This window comes from Apodemus sylvaticus, chromosome 1, assembly GCF_947179515.1.
Source record: "Apodemus sylvaticus chromosome 1, mApoSyl1.1, whole genome shotgun sequence".
Taxonomy (NCBI): domain Eukaryota; kingdom Metazoa; phylum Chordata; class Mammalia; order Rodentia; family Muridae; genus Apodemus; species Apodemus sylvaticus.
In genome coordinates this window covers 60,556,992-60,574,898 of record NC_067472.1, presented here as the reverse complement: position 1 = coordinate 60,574,898, position 17,907 = coordinate 60,556,992, and the positions used below count along the sequence as shown (strand labels likewise).

General features: G+C 52.4%; 1 protein-coding gene across 3 annotated transcripts in view; it reads right to left on the bottom strand.

Moving 5' to 3' along the window:
• Window positions 1-661: 661 nt before the first annotated feature.
• Cttn (cortactin) overlaps window positions 662-17,907 on the bottom strand; it is a 36,167-nt gene continuing 18,921 nt past the window's right edge. For 2 of the 3 annotated variants that reach the window (XM_052194496.1, XM_052194505.1), the window contains exons 11-18: window positions 17,116-17,226; window positions 15,696-15,751; window positions 12,105-12,174; window positions 7,646-7,794; window positions 5,707-5,796; window positions 4,539-4,698; window positions 2,851-2,922; window positions 662-2,019 (exon numbers count right to left, since the gene is read on the bottom strand). In XM_052194496.1, the coding sequence (XP_052050456.1) occupies window positions 1,883-2,019; window positions 2,851-2,922; window positions 4,539-4,698; window positions 5,707-5,796; window positions 7,646-7,794; window positions 12,105-12,174; window positions 15,696-15,751; window positions 17,116-17,226 (845 nt within the window). In that variant the 3' untranslated portion in view covers window positions 662-1,882. The remainder of the gene's footprint in view (window positions 2,020-2,850; window positions 2,923-4,538; window positions 4,699-5,706; window positions 5,797-7,645; window positions 7,795-12,104; window positions 12,175-15,695; window positions 15,752-17,115; window positions 17,227-17,907) is intronic. The other variant, XM_052194514.1, reaches the window with a different exon arrangement.

Sequence of the window (17,907 nt, the reverse complement as noted above, 5' to 3'; positions counted from 1 at the left end):
AGTCCTCTGTCCAGGGCCATTGTTGCCTTCTCTGCTGAAGAAATGGCACCTACGGCTATAACCATTAGGATTAACTTAGAGACTAATTCAGAATTCTCTCTCTCTCTCTCTCTCTCTCTCTCTCTCTCTCTCTGTGTGTGTGTGTGTGTGTGTGTGATGTTTAAAGACGTCAGAGACCAACCTCAGATGTCGTCCCTCAGCAGCTGACTGTTTCATGAGACAGACTCTAGCAGTGAGACACACAGCACACCAGACAAGGCTGGCTGGCTAGTGAATCTCTGGAGAGGCGGCCTCCGATCTCTGCCTCCACAGAGCTGGGATTACAGACAAATCCCAGTACACACTCGGCTTTTTAAAAATTATGTGTGTACATATGGGTTTGTATGTGGGTGTGGCCATGTGTGTGCAGGTGCCTACAAGAACTGGATCAGAGACCAGAGACATAGTATCCCCTGGAGCTGAGGTTACAGGTAGTTATGTGTGGCCCAACATGGGTGATAGGAACTGAACCATTGACATATCTGTTCAGCTCTGCCAATCCTCCCCTTCACCTGCACTGGTCGATAAAGGGCACCCGAGCTAGGCCCCCTGGGAACTAGGCCCAATGCCACCTTCAAAGTAAAACACGGAGACCAAGCACTGCAAGAGACCACACAGCAAATGGGTCAAAAAAAGTTTATTCTGAATATTTAATTTAAAAAAATTCCATACCTATGAGGTGTGCTACAGAATTCCAGATAATTCATATAGAAAACCTGACCTAACAACGGAAAGGCAAGGATTCTGCAGGAAAGCACACGGGAGAAAACGGGCATCGAGCCTCCTGTGTCCCAGAGGTGGGGACTCATCTACAAGGACATGCTATTTGCCTGACTCTGCATAACCAGCGTGGCCCAGCCTCCTGGTGTCTCAGACACTTGAAAGCATCTAGGGGCAGTCACTCAAGGAGCTGGGAAGGCACCCAGGTGGAGAACCAGTCCACACAGTCCTGTTTCCGGCCATGACAATCTATCAGCTGACTAAAATTGAACATATTTGGCAAAAAGAACACAGCTCCCCGCAGGGAGCAGGCTTATGGAAGCTTGCTTGCAGGAAGAAGGTATCTATCTGCCTGACCAGCCACGTGCCTGCCCACACACAGCACACTGCGGGCTGCTCTGGGGTCATGAGCAGGCCCAAGACCCCCTCCCCAGGTCTCCCATGTTGCAGGCCAAGCCCTGGATAAGCTGCCAGCACATCTCTGAGATGCGCTTTGTGCTCGAATGCAGATGGGAAAAGGCAAGGCAGGAGAAAGGGGTCGACCAGGGCTGGGGTGTCAGGGGAGGTCCAAGGATGAGCTGAGGAGATGAATGAAGGAAGCTTGGAGTCCTGGCTTACTGAGTCAGGACTGATAGATACAACTTCCTTCACAGTGTCAGCGCTCCGGGACCTCACTTCCTCTTCTTCCAAACACTGGACCCAGACAGCCTCCTCACTGAGTGGCCACTCCAGGAGCACTGCGTCCATCCTGGGAACCCGACTGCCATGGGGGAGGGGGGCGGGCACAAGGCCACATGTACCACCAAACTCAGGAGAAGCACAACCCCTGAAGTGGCCACACACCGCAGTCAGCTCGGCAAAACCGAAACACCTGGGGTGGCTGAACGTAATCACCCATGTTCTCTGTGAACACGATCATCAGACAGACATTAGCAAATTCTGTGGCAAGACATGCCCCAAAGCATCAGCAGACATATTAAATATAAAGGCAATATGAATATTCCCCTCCCCACCTTCAGAAAAAGAACAAAAACAGAAATGGAAGCAGAAACCAATTCAAACCCACGCAGATGCTCTGTAGTGTGAACCCTGTGCTGGTGCTGGTAGGCTCTGGGTGGCCGCCCTACTGCCGCAGCTCCACATAGTTGGCCGGGAAGAGCCCGTATCTGCCCTTGCACACCCCACGCCACCAGCCATCGTCAATCATCTCTATGTTAGTGATGATGTCATCAGGGTCAAAGGAGATCTCATCATCGCCAGCTGGGGAGGGAGAGCAGAAAGGGTCAGGTGGGATCGTCACCTGACCAGGTGGAAGACACCAAGACTGAGACTAACACACCCACCCGGCAGGGCCTTCACTGTTAGACACTTGACAAGGAGGGCAACAGAGAGGGCTGCTGGAGAGCTGCTAACATTATACATGGAAATCTAGACTCTAGAGGGACGCGAGGTGATGGCCCAAAAGTCACAGAATCCATGTATATACAGGAAATACAGGCGAGGTTTCTGTTGAGGAAGAGAAGGGACTAGAGGACCTCTCCATCTGAGCCTGGGGGCCTGAGGACTTGAGGGAGTCCCGGCCACGCATCCTGTCAAACAGCGCTCAAGCGATAAGGGACTAAGGCAGGAGGAATGGAAGTGCTGACGTGGCAGAGGCCACACTGGCTCTAACTCCTCCTGTGTACAGCATCTTCACTAGAGTGGGGCACACTCCTGTGCAACGCTGTCCACAGCCTGCACAGTGGGTCTGGGAATAAGGGGGCTCTGCAGCTTTAGATCCCCGAGGATTCAGAAGATGAGAGACGGGCACAGACAGGGTCATCTCTGACATCATCCCAGGTAACACCTGTAAAGTTACTTCAAGATACCCAGGCACAGTAAAGTCCACCTAAGGTGTCAGGCACTGGAAAAATTAAGGCATGATGTGTAAGCCTGGGAGTTCAGGGTCAGACAGGGTAACAGACCCTGGTTCAAAACCAAGCATAAAACAGCCCTGTATTCCTTCCCAGAACTGGTCTCAGGAGGGGAGTGGCTGGGAGCTTTGCCTTGGGTAGGAACATGTGTGCCCGCAGGCCACGCTCAGTGCCTTACCAGCCTGGTAGTCATACAGGGCGATGGCTGTGATGCCCAGGTCACTCTCATACCCATCGTAGGTGTCATCCTCTGTAAGAAAGCAGAACTCCTGAGCAACGGCCAGGCCCACAAACATCCTGCCCAAGGACTGATGGGAAACTTGCCAAGAGAGACCGCTTCACATCAGCTGGGTTTCTATGTGGCAAGTATTGGGATGGAGGGACCAGATACCTCCTAGAAGCAAAAGGACTTAGCTTGGTGCTGGTGGCGCATGCCTTTATTGGGAGGCAGAGGCAGGCGGATCTCTGAGTTTGAGGCCAGCCTCATCTACATGGTGAGTTCTAGGTCAGCCAGAGCTATATAGAGAAATCCTATCTCCACCAAAAAAGGGAATAAAAAAACAAAAACCACTCATAAAATATTCTCTTATTTAGTGATTGATGGGAGGGCTCCACCCATGTGGGTGGGACCATCCCTGGGCTGGTGACACTGAGTTCCACAAGAAAGCAGGCTGAACCAGTCAGTGAGCAGCTCTCCACCCCTCTGTGGTCTCTGCCCCCAGAGGCCTGCCCTGTTTGAGTTCCTGACTCCCTCAGTAATGGACAGTGATGCGGACCTGTAAGCTGAATAAACCCTTTCTTCCCCAACTGCACTGGTCATTGTGTTTCATCACATCATTAGAAAACCTGACTGCCACAGGTCTTGGCTTTCAAGAGAAGAGACACCAACTCTGACATACAGAGAAGTATGGCCACATGGACAAGTGAAGGGCAGCCTGGGCTACGAACTGAAAGACTGTGGTGGTTTGAATAAGAATGGTCCCCATATAATGCTTAGTTAACAGGGTGTGGCACTATTTGAAAGGATTAGAAGGATTAGGAGGTGTGGCCTTGCCTGAGGAAGTGTGTCACTGGGGGTGGGCCCTAGCATTGCCCCTCCCCACCTGCCTGAGGATCAGGACATAATGCTCAACTACTTTTCCAGCATCATGCTCCCTGACATGATGATGGCGGACTCTGAATAATAAGCCCCCAAAACTGTAAGCACACTCCAATTAAACATCTTTTATAAGAAGTGCCTTGGTCACGTGTCTTTCCACAGCAATACAACAGTGACTAAGGCAGACACTGGAAAAAAAAAAAAAAACAGAAACAAAACCCAAAAATGTCTGATGTTACAAATTCAAGAGGAAGAATGCCAGGGCAATGGAGGTTTGGCACCAAAGACTGCCCAGGGCCTCTCAGGCTGAGAGCCGCTGAGGTGCTTGGCACCCACCCCGACACTGCTGCAGGGGGATGAAGAACTCGCCTGGTCTAGTGTCTTATTGTAACCTCATTCTCCAAGTAAACATGTAGCCTCACTGTCTGTCTGCTGAGCACTGGCTCATCTGCAGAGCATGGGGGGCGGGGGGGGGGTGTATGGCCTTTGAGGTGATTGGGCAATAGGGAGAGCCCTCCAAGGGAGGACTCACCAGGCCAGCAGACCCCCCGCTGCAGCCTTAGCCATCCATGATGCACAGAATGGCCCTTCCCAGGACTACAGAATAGGAGTACTGCATCTACTCTTCTCCAATCCAGGGGGTGACGCAGAGCTCACATTCCCGGGCAATCAGATAGCAGGCCAACCCTCTCTGAGGAGCACACTGGAGGGGAGGACTTCTCAGGAACTCTCCCTTCCCTGGGCACAGCTAGAGTGGGGTCCAGTACCTGCTTGGTAGTGGCCAGGAGCCTCTGTGGTCTCGTACACCGGTTCCGACATGTAGGCGAGGCCTTGTTGGCTGTCAGGAACGCCTGCGGCCTCAGTGCTATACTCAGGCTCAGGCTCGCTACTTTGGTAGCTTGGCTCCACCTTGAACGGAGCCGCATCCTGGGGAGAGACACACAGGCATATTCTTACACTATCACCACAGACAGAAGAGCCCCACTCACAGGCGACCTTCATGGTCAGACAAAACAAGGCAAAAATGGAAGCTTCGTGCACAGAGAAGCACAGAAGCTTCCTGTGGAGGGCAGCAGGGCACAGCAAGCTGCCACAGCCCAAGGAGATCGATCATCCAGGGCCAGGATTGTGGCCTCATGTGTCAAGATGGTGGCAGGCAGAGCCGACCGCAATGCTAACAGCCAGTTCCTGCTGTGGTGGCTGGACACTGGACCCTGCCCCATCTTCGCACTAAGGTACTTAGATACTTCCCTTGGCTCCTGGTTCCAGCTGATCTGCCAGACACAGGAGTTGTCCCTGTCCCCAGCCTTAACAAAGAGCCAGAGTTCCAGCACCCGGCCCAGGAGGAGGCATGCCTATGTAGGCGTGCCTCTTTGGGTTGGGCCACTTGCATAAGGTCATATCCACTGAGAAGCCTCACGGGGGAAGGCTGACTGCCATGCAGGGCAAGCAACAAAGGTTCAAAGAGCGAATCCTAGTGGTGAACAGGTCATGGTCACCCATGAACAATGTTACCTAGCTAAGAGAAGGACAGAACTTGAGGACTGGCTGGGATCCGTGGCATGTGGCTGTGGGCAGAGGGGCTTACTTCAGTGAGGGAGCCCTGAGTCCAGGCAGAGTACAGGAGACTCCACATAGTTTCACGTGACGAAGCCACAGGACCAGAGAACAACATGCTCTATGGACTAGGGAAGAACATGTCTTAGGCCGAGGGAGTTCATTCCAGAGGGAGCACGGTCAGCACAGCCAAAATACTGAGCATGCAGCATCGACTGACCTCCCTGAGCCACAGGGAGAGGAAGGCCGTGGTGCTTTGGGCTGCCCACAGGTGAGGACAGCTAACTTGATTGAGGGCACCTTGCTCCAGGAACACAGAAGAAGATGTCAGGCAGCTGAAAAAGTCTAGGGCAGCCAACTGGCCACGTGACTACCCACCTCATAGATGGGGCTAGAGGGCGGTCTGTCTTCAGCTGGCTGGGGACTAGGGGATGCAGGGGGCGTCTGCTTCTTGGCTCTGGCTTGCTCCTAAGACAGGACAGCAAATGCCTGGTTAGTCAGACAGCCTGGAAATCAAGTCTGCCACTTTGTAAGGGCCGAGGGAGAGGCTTGGCAGTCATGCCTTCTCAAGGACTCCAGCCTGTGGTACTCCTGTGCCACACGGTGGGAAGATGCACTTAGATGAGCAGTGGGCAGGGGCACTGGGCAGAGGTGGCAGCAAGCAGCCACTCCACCTAGCCCTCAGCTCAGTTCCCAACTTGGGGCTCTGAGCCAAAGCTACCATGGGCGAAGAGTTTCAAGGACCTTTGAGTTTCTGTACATGGGGGAGACATGACCCCCGAGGCTGACAGATGGGCTGCCCTCCATGGAGTATCCCTGGGCAAGAGCCTGGTCCCCAAGACTGCAACAGAACACTAAACAGAAGACAGAAACAGAGGCAGTGTGTGGGCCTACGTCACCCCAAAGTCTCCACAGAGGGAAAAGAACTAGAATTAAGGGAACAGCAAGGAAAGCGGAGGGTGCCTGAGGGAGGCAGCCACGAGCCCAAGAGCCAAGGCGGCTAGAGAAGCTGACGGCAGCTAGAGAAGCTGACGGCAGCTAGAGAAGCTGCAGCAGCAATGGGATCTGCCCAAAGCCTCCAGGACCACAGCTGGGCAGCAACCCTCAGGCTCCCTCAGGCTCCCTCAGCTCCCTGGTCTTCAGGGCTGTGGCATCAAGTATGGGGTGTTCTAAGCACTTGGGGAGCAAGCTCTGACAGCAGCATGGGAAACTTAGACCCACAGGAGATGTTCAAGGTTGCAGTCAGGCCCCAGAGACAGGACTGAACCTCACCTATTCACGTCACACCTCTCTCTACTCTTCTGTGTAGGGGAAACAATGGCCACACTGTGTGCTCTTGAGAGAAACACCATAAAGACTAAGAGTCTTTGCAAACAAGCTGTCTGTCCTATGCCACTAAAACAGCTGTGGCAATCTCCAAAGATGAAACACACCGGGCATTGGTGTTTCTGTGCATCTGAGGGCAAAATGGATCTGGATGGTTCAAGCCTCTAACACAGTGAGGAGGCCTGGCACCCCAACATCTCCTTGGGAGGAAGTGTTCATCAGCTCAGATGGAGCCTCATGTTTATAAGCGACTCTGTATGAGTTACTGGAGTTCTGCTTCCTGACCAATATGCAGAGCCATTGCCAGCATACACATGTGGCCATGGGCGTTAGGATTCTGTCTAAGCTCCACCCCACAACTACCTGGCAACAGCCAGGTAGGCCTAGCCTATAAAAGAGGACACTGGGCCCCCTCCTCTCTTTCTTACCTCTTGGCACTCTCACCTCTCTTCTCTCTTCCCCTCTTGGGCTCTCCTCCCCTCCCCCTCTTTCCACGTGGTCATGCTGGCCTCTACTTCTCTACTCTCTCCCTCTCTCTGCCTTTCTCTGCCTCCACTACCCCATTAACTCCCATCCTCTGCCCTGAATAAACTCTATTCTATACTATGTCTGTGTGTGTCTGGTCCCTCGGGAAAGAGATGCCCACTGTGGCACCCCCTTCCCCCACATCGCCTTATACCATTCTCTCTAAACCTCTTTCTTTTTTTATAAACACAACAATAGGGAAAGGATGAGCGTTGAAGGTGTCCAGACAGAGGGTGACCATGTAAGCAAGCCTTCCTACCACACCAGCCCCTCCTGAATCTAGTCAGGAGCATATTAATCCTCTCAGTGGCAAGCAAGAGAACCTATCAATCAAGCCTCAGGAGGGAGCCCTGCCCCCACGCCTGCTCGCACTACTCACAGCGGTAACTAGAGTGACAGAAAGGAGTTTCCTCCCACAGTGCCTCCCTGCACACGGTTCCGGGACAGACACAGCACCATTACTCACTTCCAGCTTCCTTCGCGCCTCCTCCTGCTCCTGCCTTTCTTTGGCCATCCGCTGAGCTCTCTCGGCTTCTGCCTTCCGCCTGTCCTCCTGCTCTCTCTCCTTTGCCAGGTTTTCAAAGTTAGCACGGATATTACTGGTTTTGCTGGTTACTAGAGGAAAGAGATTACACGTCTGTCTCAGAACACCCCACCAGGACAAAAGGCACACCAGGGTGACCTTGCAGCAAAGTCATCCTCACGTGGGGAGTAAGATACCCACAGAGCGCTGGCAGCTCACCCAGACCAGCACACACAAAGCCCAAGGGAGATGGATGGGCTTGGAAGGCCTGGGTCTGCACCACAGTTAATCTAGACACTGTCGCAGCCAAGCACCACACACTCGGGCTGAAAGAAGCAACAGCTAAGCTCTCTAACCATGATGTTGCTCAGCAGAAGTTCCCCAGTGAGGAGCTGCGTGTGGCTCAGGGATAGAGCCCTTGCCGGACATACACAAGGGACCAGGTTCCATCTCTGGAACCACGAGAGAGAGAGAGAGAGAGAGAGAGAGAGAGAGAGAGAGAGAGAGAAGAGCAGGAAGGATGCCAGGCATAAGAGGCTGAGGCTGCGCCTGTCTCGGGTCTCGGGTATCTCAGGAGCCCACGAGTGGACAACCCTGTTCTTGGAACACCATTTCCCCGGACATGACAGGTTTGCGTGTCTAGCAGGTATTTCCTCCAAGGTGAGCCTATCTGGTAAGGAAAAGCCATTGCTGAGCCAGTGCAGTGGTACAAACCTATCATCCTAGCACTGAAGAGACTCAGGCAGAAGGACCAAGAGCTCCAGACAGACTGGGCTACATAAGACCCTGCCTCAAAGCAAAACAGACAGGAAAACAGAAACAAACAAGCACTGAGTAAGGAGGGAAAGTACGCCGCAGGCTGCTATGAAGGTCAGGTCAGGTGTCAAGCTGGCCAGGTGTCACAACACACTTGGGATCTCAGGGCTTGAATCAAGACTGTGGCTGGAGAAGGACTTTAAGCCCAAGGCTATCCTGAGCTAATCAGTGAGCTCAGGGCTGGCCTGGGATATAAAGTGGAGCCCGGTCTACAAAGGCAAATGCAAAAAAAATTTTTTAAAAATTTAAAATCTGGGTTTTGGACATTTGTGGCTGCTACCACGGCATGTATGCTGGTTACTTGCTTGCCAATGTGATGTAAGTTAGAGTCACTGAAGAGGACCAAGTTCTCAGCACAAGGGACACTGATTTGCCCCATGGGGACACAGGGCAGGCAATAAGAGACAGAGACTGGAGACAGAGGTTGAGGGGGAGGGAACAGGAACAAAGGAGAAGGGGAAGGAATATTTGCCCTGAGGGACACAGGACTGCCTGTGGATAGACAGGAGACAGACAAGGCCCATATACCTGTATGCAGACAATGGAAGTTTATAAAGGAACATGGGAACCCCCTGTCAGGATGGATTATGGTTTGATCAGTATAGTATTTTGATAACTGGACCCTGGTGGTCAGCCTCAGGAGAGGAAGCAGCCAAATAAGAGAACAGACCTTGGTGGCTAGCTTTAGGAATGTACTCTAACGGTTCAGCAAGGGGGAGAGGGAGGGGGAACAGGCAAGACCTTCCAGAGCCATGTTTGTCATGCGCAGGCCTATTAGAGCCCCCTAGGGCCTCAACTGAGCAAATGCCTCCATGAGATCAGGCTTCAGCTGGGCAGGGCTGGCACATACCTTTATTTTCAGTACTTGGAAGGAGGAGGCAGGCAAATCTTTAATCTACAGAGTGAGTTCTGGGACAGCCACAGATACACAGAGAACCCTGTCTCAAAAACCAAAAGAGAAAAAAAATCCAGGCTTCAGGTAGGCCTGTGGGGGCATTTTCTTAATTACTGATTGATGGAAGAAGGCCCAGCCCACTGTGCTGGACCATCCCCGGGCTGGTGTTCCTGGGTTCTATAAGAAAACAGGCTCAGGACTGGAGAGATGACTCAGCAGTTAAGAGCACTGACTGCTCTTCCAGAGGTCCTGAGTTCAATTCCCAGCAACCACATGGTGGTTCACAGCCATCAGTAATGGGATCCAATGCCCTCTTCTGGTGTGTCTGAAGACAGCTACAGTGTACTCATATAAATAAAATAAAAAACAAACAACAACAACAACAAAAAAAAAAAAAACAGCTGAGCAAGCCACGAGGAGCAAGTCACTATGCTGCAACCCTCCACAGCCTCTGCATCAGCTCTGGCTCCAGCGTCCTGCCCTGCTTGAGTTCCTGTCCCGACTTCCGTCAGTGATGAACAGTGATATGAAAGCATAAGCCAAAGCCAGGCGGTGGTGGCACACGCCTTTAATCCCAGTACTTGGAAAGCAGAGGCAGGCGGATTTCTGAGTTCAAGGCCAGCCTGGTCTACAGAGTGAGTTCCAGGACAGCCAGGGCTACACAGAGAAACCCTGTCTCGAATAAACCAAAAAAAAAAAAAAAAGAAAGAAAGAAAGAAAGAAAAGAAAGAGAGAAAGAGAGAAAGCAAGCAAGCAAGCAAGCAAGCAAGCATAAGCCAAATAAACCCTTTCCTTCCGGAGTTGCACTGGTCATGGTGTTTCATTACCACAATGCATCACTAATACAATGATTATGACAGTTGTCATTTAAAGGCTATGAGATGGCTTACAGACTGTAGGAAAGGGCTCTACAGTTGAGTTGCAGACCTAATCCTGAGATCTAGTTGTAATGAGAGTTCTAGAATTTTGGTTTCTTTAAAAAACACAAAAATATTATAAAAAATGGTTTTAATTCCAGGTATGGGGATATGGGGCTGCTTCCAACTGTCTGCAGCAACTATGATTTGCCTCGTGCTCTAGTGGAGGCATGGTTTTGACTGCTGCAGATAGTATCTGTGATTGTGTGATGTGTGGAATTCTGGGAATTTTTCAGAGGGTATAAAAATGATAGAACACTGTACAGGCGGTTTTGTGTGTCAACTTGACACAGGCTGGAGTTATCACAGAGAAAGGAGCTTCTGTTGGGGAAGTGATAAGATCAGATCCAGCTGTGGGGCATTTTCTCAATTAGTGATCAAGTGGGGAGGGCCCCTTGTAGTTGGTGCCATCTCTGAACTCTTGGGTTTTATAAGAGAGAGACTGAGCAAGCCAGGGGAAGCAAGCCAGTAAGAAACATCCCTCTGTGGCCTCTGCATCAGCTTCTGCTTCCTGACATGCTTGAGTTCCAGTCCTGACTTTCTTTGGTGGTGAACAGCAATTTGGAAGTATAAGCAGAATGAACCCTTACCTCCCCGACTCGCTTCTTGATCATGATGCTTGTGCAGGAATAGAAACCCTGACTAAGACAAACACCAATAGACGGGGTTGGTCATTCAGGGGGGCTAATGGCAGTTTGTTAGTCATGCTCAAAGAAACAAGAAGAGATAAATTCTTGGACCGCTATCTCTCTCCCCTCTATCATCGTTTGTCTCCTATATAGTGATGGAGGTAAAACAGGGGAGGGGGGTGGAGTGTGTGTGACAAAGGGTAGAAAAAAGAAGAAACCACAGTGTATCAAAGAGCAGCTGTGTGTAGTATCTGAAACCAGACAAGGTGCGGGTAGCAGGCTGCTGGGTGAGCAAGCCTCCGGAAGTGTTCAGAGACCACAGCCCAGGGGAATCCCAACCCTGTGGAACCATAGCCTACTGGGCCTCGAGCTCACATAGCTTCTCTGAGAGCATCCTCTGCCCTGCCTAGCAGTCATTCCTGTTCTCTTGTAAGTCCTGAGCATGCAGGAGGAGCCGTGGTCCTGACAACACCACCCTGTTCGGCAGTCTGACACAGATTAATTCCATATTGTATTCTCCCGTGCAAGCACCTCATAGTCTCATTGTTCTAAAAACATGTTGTTTACTCTTTCTTTCCTCTTTTTGAGACAGGGTCTCACTCTATAGTCCAAGCTGGTCTAAGCCTCAGTATGGAACCCAGATTGGCCTTGAACTTGTGGCAAGCCTCCTGACTTGGTCTCCCAAATGCTGAGATTACAGCTGTATCCCACCACTATCGTAAATATGAGATATAGTAGATATCAATAAAACAAGTGGTGCCTCCAGATGCCTTTGCAAAAGGCCCTGATGGTTTTCATAGTATTAGAATGGCCGAAGAACTGAGCTTGTGCCTGCTGTGGCCAATGGTCACCACCTCCTGTGTGCGTTGAGATTTCCATCCTGTATACAACCAGCACTCTCTAGATTTATCTCACTCCTCACAAGCCCAGCAGACACCTGAAAGGACGTTTCTAAGCCACCTGTCAAAAGCTGTGGTGACAGGAGCTCAGGGGATACATGTAGGCTGCTCCCAGAACGAGCTCACCAGCACCTCTCACCAACACCTCACAGGGTGAGGCCTTCCCCTCAGCCATGCCTGGGAGACCACAGGGCACCAACACTGCACCCCTCATACGCACAGTGCTTTCAGCCTGCCAGGACTCACCAGCCTCAATGGGGACAGTCTTCTGATAGGCAGACGGCACCTGGACCACTTCTTCAAAGGTGGATGCATTCTATGGAGACAAAGAGAAACCAGGGAGTACTGTCCCCGCTCTTCACAGGGCAGCTGTAACCTAGAGAATGCTAGAGGCCTTCCCCAGCTTCCAAAACACCCCCACAACACAGAGCTCTTGCCCCATCCTGCACTCTACAGATTCACTGGGGCTCGGCTCCCCTTCCGCAGCCCCGGATTAGCCTGCGGGTGCACGCTCCTGAACTTAGAACGTGAGTCACTGTGAGGCCCTGTGGTTCACAGGGTCCGTCACCTTGCCAGGCCCCCTCCTTGCTCTTCTGTAGGCTCTCTCAGCTTCCCACACCTCAACCATGCTTATAGGCTCCAGAATTATTCTGGTAGGGATGGAGGAAGGCAGTGGCCAACCTAAGCACAGGTTTCTAACACCACAAATAGCCCCAGCCATGTGGCTTCTAAAAGGAAATTCAGGGTTCAAGGCATGCACTGTTCCTAGCACGTGCCACATGACAAGGAGAGGCTGAAGGTGGCGCAGGGGCCTCTCCCCAGTGAAAGTCGTGCCCTCCAGCTACGTTGACTCCAGATGGGCTACACTCAGCGTGTCCCTCCCCACCAGCCCTGTGCCCATCTCTCTTCTACGGGGAAGCTGAGACCATGAGAGATGAACTGCTACCCTGCCTGATCTCCCATATGGAGCCACTCCCAGCTGAGAGTCCCCAGAGCTGTGCCCACCTTAGCTGCGCTCACCACCTCTTCCCAGGCACCCTGCCCCTAAACCTGCCCCTAGCCTGCTCTTCCAGAACAACCCTCACCTAACCGTTTAGGAGGCTTCTGTCTGATCTGCAGTTGCCTGGAGTAGCCCTGACCCATCTCCACACCCTCCGCTCCCTTCTCTCACACCTGCCTTCCGGATCACAACACCCCTTTTCCTAAGGTGTGTTGGGGTGACACCTAGGGCCTGTCCAACCCTAAGCCAGCCTCACCTCTGAGCCACGCCCAGCCCCAGCCCAGCTTCTGGACCCCTTTCACACTTTCCTGAGTCCCCCCTCCTCAGTCCTTGATCCATCCTGTCATGTCAGCCCTCACTCGGCCTCCTTCTCTACAGAGCCTGGCTCTGGGGCCCAACAAGGGTGGCCGCTCTTGTGCGTGGGCCACCTACAGCTAAACCACCACAGAGGAACGCTTTTCCAGTCTAAGGGAGAACAGCCTGGTGCCAAGGTTACTACCTTATCCTGGGCACTATGGGGATTAACACTGCTCTCGGCACAGCCTCGTGCACCTGATCCTGCCCCCACAGTCCCTTGGGCTTCTCCACAGGTCAATAGACAGAGAGAATGGGCATGCCTGGCTGGCAGGAGGGGGAGAGACGAGATAATTCTAACCACATCGTTTCCTGACTATGAGTGCACAAGGTCAGTGGTCACCATCTTTACCATCAACGCTAACCACAGACACCACAACTTCCTCAGTGCCAGCCTCTGACTAACACACTTAGTTCCTCATGTCCTCTGGCACAGAGCTCTCAGCCACCAGACACCTGGTCTCCTGCCACCTCCCCAGCCTCCTTGCTCAGTCTATTCTGACTGGCAGAGGTGAAGCCCTGAGGCGTGCCCCTCAGCATGCTGCATGGTCCTCCCCTGCCACTGAGGCAGCCCTGCAGCATCCTGGCTGCCTAAGGCCTTATTCCTCTCATCCTCTCTGCCCAGGTCCCCCAACTCTGCAAGGCTCCACCACTGCCTCAAGTCACACCAAGCCCTCTCTCTGCTCCGTCAAGTGCTGGAGTTACAGGTGTGTGCAGCTGTGATGGCCTCAGTTCCTTCAGTAAGGCCAGGCTGCATGTTCCATAGGCTTCCCAGGGCCTTCCCTACCGCAGGAAACAGAAGTGCCACCCTTACTCTTCCACATCTGCAGTGACCTTGTTCCCAGACCAGGCTCCTGCCACATCCTCAGCTTTACCGCCACCGGCCATCTTTGCAGATAAGCAGATAAGCTCCTGCCTCGCCTTGGCCCAGGGACCAACAAGAGGGCTCGCTGTGTAAAGGCACTTGACTTCAAGCCCAATGACCTGCGTTCAGTCCCTCATAGCAGAAACCAACTCACTCAAGTTGTCCTATGACTACCAAAGAATACTAGGTGGCACATACATGTGCATACACATAATACACACCTACATATATACATGCATGCACACAATGATTTGGTTTTTGGTTTGGAGACAGGGTTTCTCTGTAAAGCCCTGGCTATCCTGAAATGCTCTGTAGACCAGACTGGCCTTGAACTCAGGGACCTGCCTGCCTCTGTAACCTGAGTACTGGAATTACAGCTGTGTACACCACCTAGCTACATATAACCATTTTTAAACTCAGTTCATCTGGCTTCCTCGGGGCCAGTTAGTTCAAGTCACCAGCTTTGCTCTCGGATCTCCTGGGAGATCCCCTGGTGACATGGGACATGCCTAGTGTGACGCCAGGCACAGTGAGCTGAATCTAAAGGAAGAACAACCCACAGGATGACCCATGCATGTCACATGTGACCACAGCCAAGGACAGGAAGGAACACTGGCATCCGTGCAGCTGAGAGGACGCTGCTCACCTCGGGCAGCGGAGGAAAACGACCCCTGCCAGACGAGTGGAGAACCCACAGTCTCCCAACAGCTCTCCCCACCACTGGCTGACATACTAGAAAAATAATTCTTTCACCAGCTCACAGCTGACCCCACAGGGTCCCGGAACTGACTAAAAGCAGCAACAGGCTGATGAGGGGATCTGGCGAGAGGGAGCGAAAAGACAAAGCCAGACAAGATGGCACTGGCCAGCAGTGCCAGACTCTGGAGGCTGAGGCAGAAGCATCTCAAGTCCCAGACCAGCCTGGATGGCGCAGCAAGACCCTATCTGAAGGAAAAAGTGACAAAGGGCAGGCTAAAGTGCAGTATGTCCCAGCTGCTAGCCAACTGCAGCAGCAAGATTAGTAGTCCAGCTCCTCAGATCTGTGGTAAGAAACAGTGACTAAATGTGGCCGGTAAGCTCTTCCAAGAACTGGTTTTTGCCTGGCTTTCTGCTAATAATTAAAAGTTACAAAAAAAAAAAAAAAAAAGTCCAAAGAGTCAGGCTGGAGAGATGGCTCAGCGGTTAGGAGTGCTTGCTGGCTACTCTTCCAGAGGTCCTGAGTTTAATTCCCAGCACCATGCAGTGGCTCATAACCATCTCTAATGGGATATGATGCTCTCTTTCGGTGTAAAGGCATTTATGCAGGCAGAATACTGTATGTACAATAAATAAATTGTAAAAAAAAAAAAAAAGGTGAAAGTTCCCAAGACCCTTGTATCAGGGCTTCACACACGATCCCTCCTGCTAACTGCTGTGCTGTGACTAAGTACTCAGCTTCCCTGGCCTCAGCCCAGATGAACCAGCATGAGCCCACAGTGTGCCACATGAGGTATGCAGGGCTCCCAGGTGGCCACTGCAGGGCCACGGACTGACACATGCCTAACGTTGCTGGACAGCCCTCCGTACTGTGGACCGAGGGCCCTCAGGGGGCCATCCCCACCAGGCTCGCCAGCCTTACCTTGTCCATCCGATCCTTCTGCACCCCATACTTCCCGCCGAATCCTTTGGCGTAGTCTAAAAGGTGGTAAAGGCGAGACTTAGGTGAGGCTGAGGACGGCGAGCAGTGGCAGGCACATGCGCATGAGACACACACCAGAGCAGAGGGACGTGAAAGCTGCCTGAGGACAGGCTCTCCTGGCGCAGCCAGCTGTCTAACCCAGTGCCCGGTGCAGGCAGGGAGCAGGAGAGGTGTGGGCATGCTTCCAGGAAAGGGGACAGGGAGGGGACGGGCGGCAGGCCGGCGGGCAGGAAGCCAAGGAGGGAGGACACAGGACAGGCCTTTGCAGTGCACACTTCTATAGCACAGTCTTCGCACCAGCCAGGGCCTTATTCTCATCTGCTTCCTGGGCGCCTGCTCTACTGGGCACTAATTAGAGGCCCCACCGTGGTTTGTTCTCTTGCTTTTTAAAAGAAAAAAAAAAAAAAAAAAAACAACTCTGTGTGGAAATGTCACCAGACTAATATGTCTGTCGCTGCCACACACAAACACATAAAAATGACAGTCATGCAGCCTTGACATCACAGGAACCAATGGCCACCTCCACACAATCTGCTCGGCCAGCGCAAGGTACATTCACCCTGGGCCTGATGGTGTCCTGGAGCCTACAATCCACCCCGATTCAGGGAGTCACATGCCTCCGCCTGGACACTCAGGTTATAGGAACCAGCTCGGCTCTGGGAACCAGGGCCGACCTCTCAAGGAGAGAAAAACTGCAATAGCTTCTGAGATCCCCAGGGCAAGCCTCCACCTGCCTGTATCAGGCACACACAGAGTACGCTAAGGTGAGGCTCTGGGTGGAGACAGATACTTCACATAGTCGGTGTGGCTAAAAAACAAAACAAACACACACACACAACCTTGTATACCGGGCCAAAAAAACAAAAACAAAAACAAAAACAAAAAAATAAAAACAAAAAAACAAAAAACAACAAAACCCCACACCACTGTAAACAAGGACATAGGGAGCACATAGAACACATCTGTCATTCTCCACGACCCGAACCGTGTGTGGGAGAAGTTGTAAATCCAACTCCTGTGGGTCAGAGGCAACGGGGAGGCGGGTGCTCAGAGACTCAGCACCGGGGGTCGGCAGCAACAACGGGGCCAGAGGGGCTCGCTGCAGATACTACACCAACCTGGCCTGCAGAGCGCCTCCTAACCTGAACCCAAAAGGTGGGGAAGAAAAAAAGAACAGGGGTGGGTGCGGGGGAGGGAAGGGGCCGAGCTCCAGGATGCTGCTCTAGCGGAAACTGAGTGGAGGACACCGCCAGCAGCCGGAGCACAGGGACCTGTCACAGGCACTGTGGTCACCCTGAAGTCTATGCTCTAAGGCAGCTGCACTGCAAGGGCTGGTAGAAGGAGTAAGGGGGAACTGTGCCTTGCTGGGACTCGTGCTTGGCCAATCTCTCCTTGTAATCAAACCCCACAGCGGAGGAGTCCTGCCTCTCGGACTGAACACCAAATTTGCCTCCGAAACCAGTCTTATAGTCTGGAGATCCATGTGAGACAGTGAGGAATGCGACCGAGAGAGGAAACAGCTAGGTTAGAATCACGTGAGCACGTGCAGTGGTCAAGTACATCATATTCAGACAGCAAGACCTCTGACCTGGGCCCGATGACCTAACATCGACCAAAGTGGTAAGGAACAAAGTTAAAGGTCAGTGGACTTCAGCTGAGATGCAGAAGCAGGATTGGAACTGGACGGTAAAGTTTAGTTAAAGCTACTCTAGGCTTCAAGGTTTGCCTGGAGGGACAGCCGGAGACAGCAACAGGGTTTTTACCCTCCTCAAACCAGCTTTCCTGGGGACAGGGTTCCCACTGCGACAAGAAAAACTCCTAATTAGAAAGGAAGTGTGCAAGGATTTGAGGGAGGCTCAGATACAGACAGAACCTGGCCTGCAGAGACCAGCCCCTGGGATTCCATCCCCAGGACCGAGGAAAGAAATGTGCCTTCCACAAACCAGAGCCCGCCTTATAAAGGAGAACCCAGGAACCTGGAGGACAAAAGCCACCCTAAGGGTGCCACAGCAACCAGGCTCCCAGGGGCTGCAGTCCCAGCATAGGGGTGAGGCGGGACGGGATGGCCCTATCCCCCTGCCGCCTATAGGGACTTCTGGAACTGGAGGAAACATGGACAACTTTACACCGTGAGAACGAAACTCAGACAGAA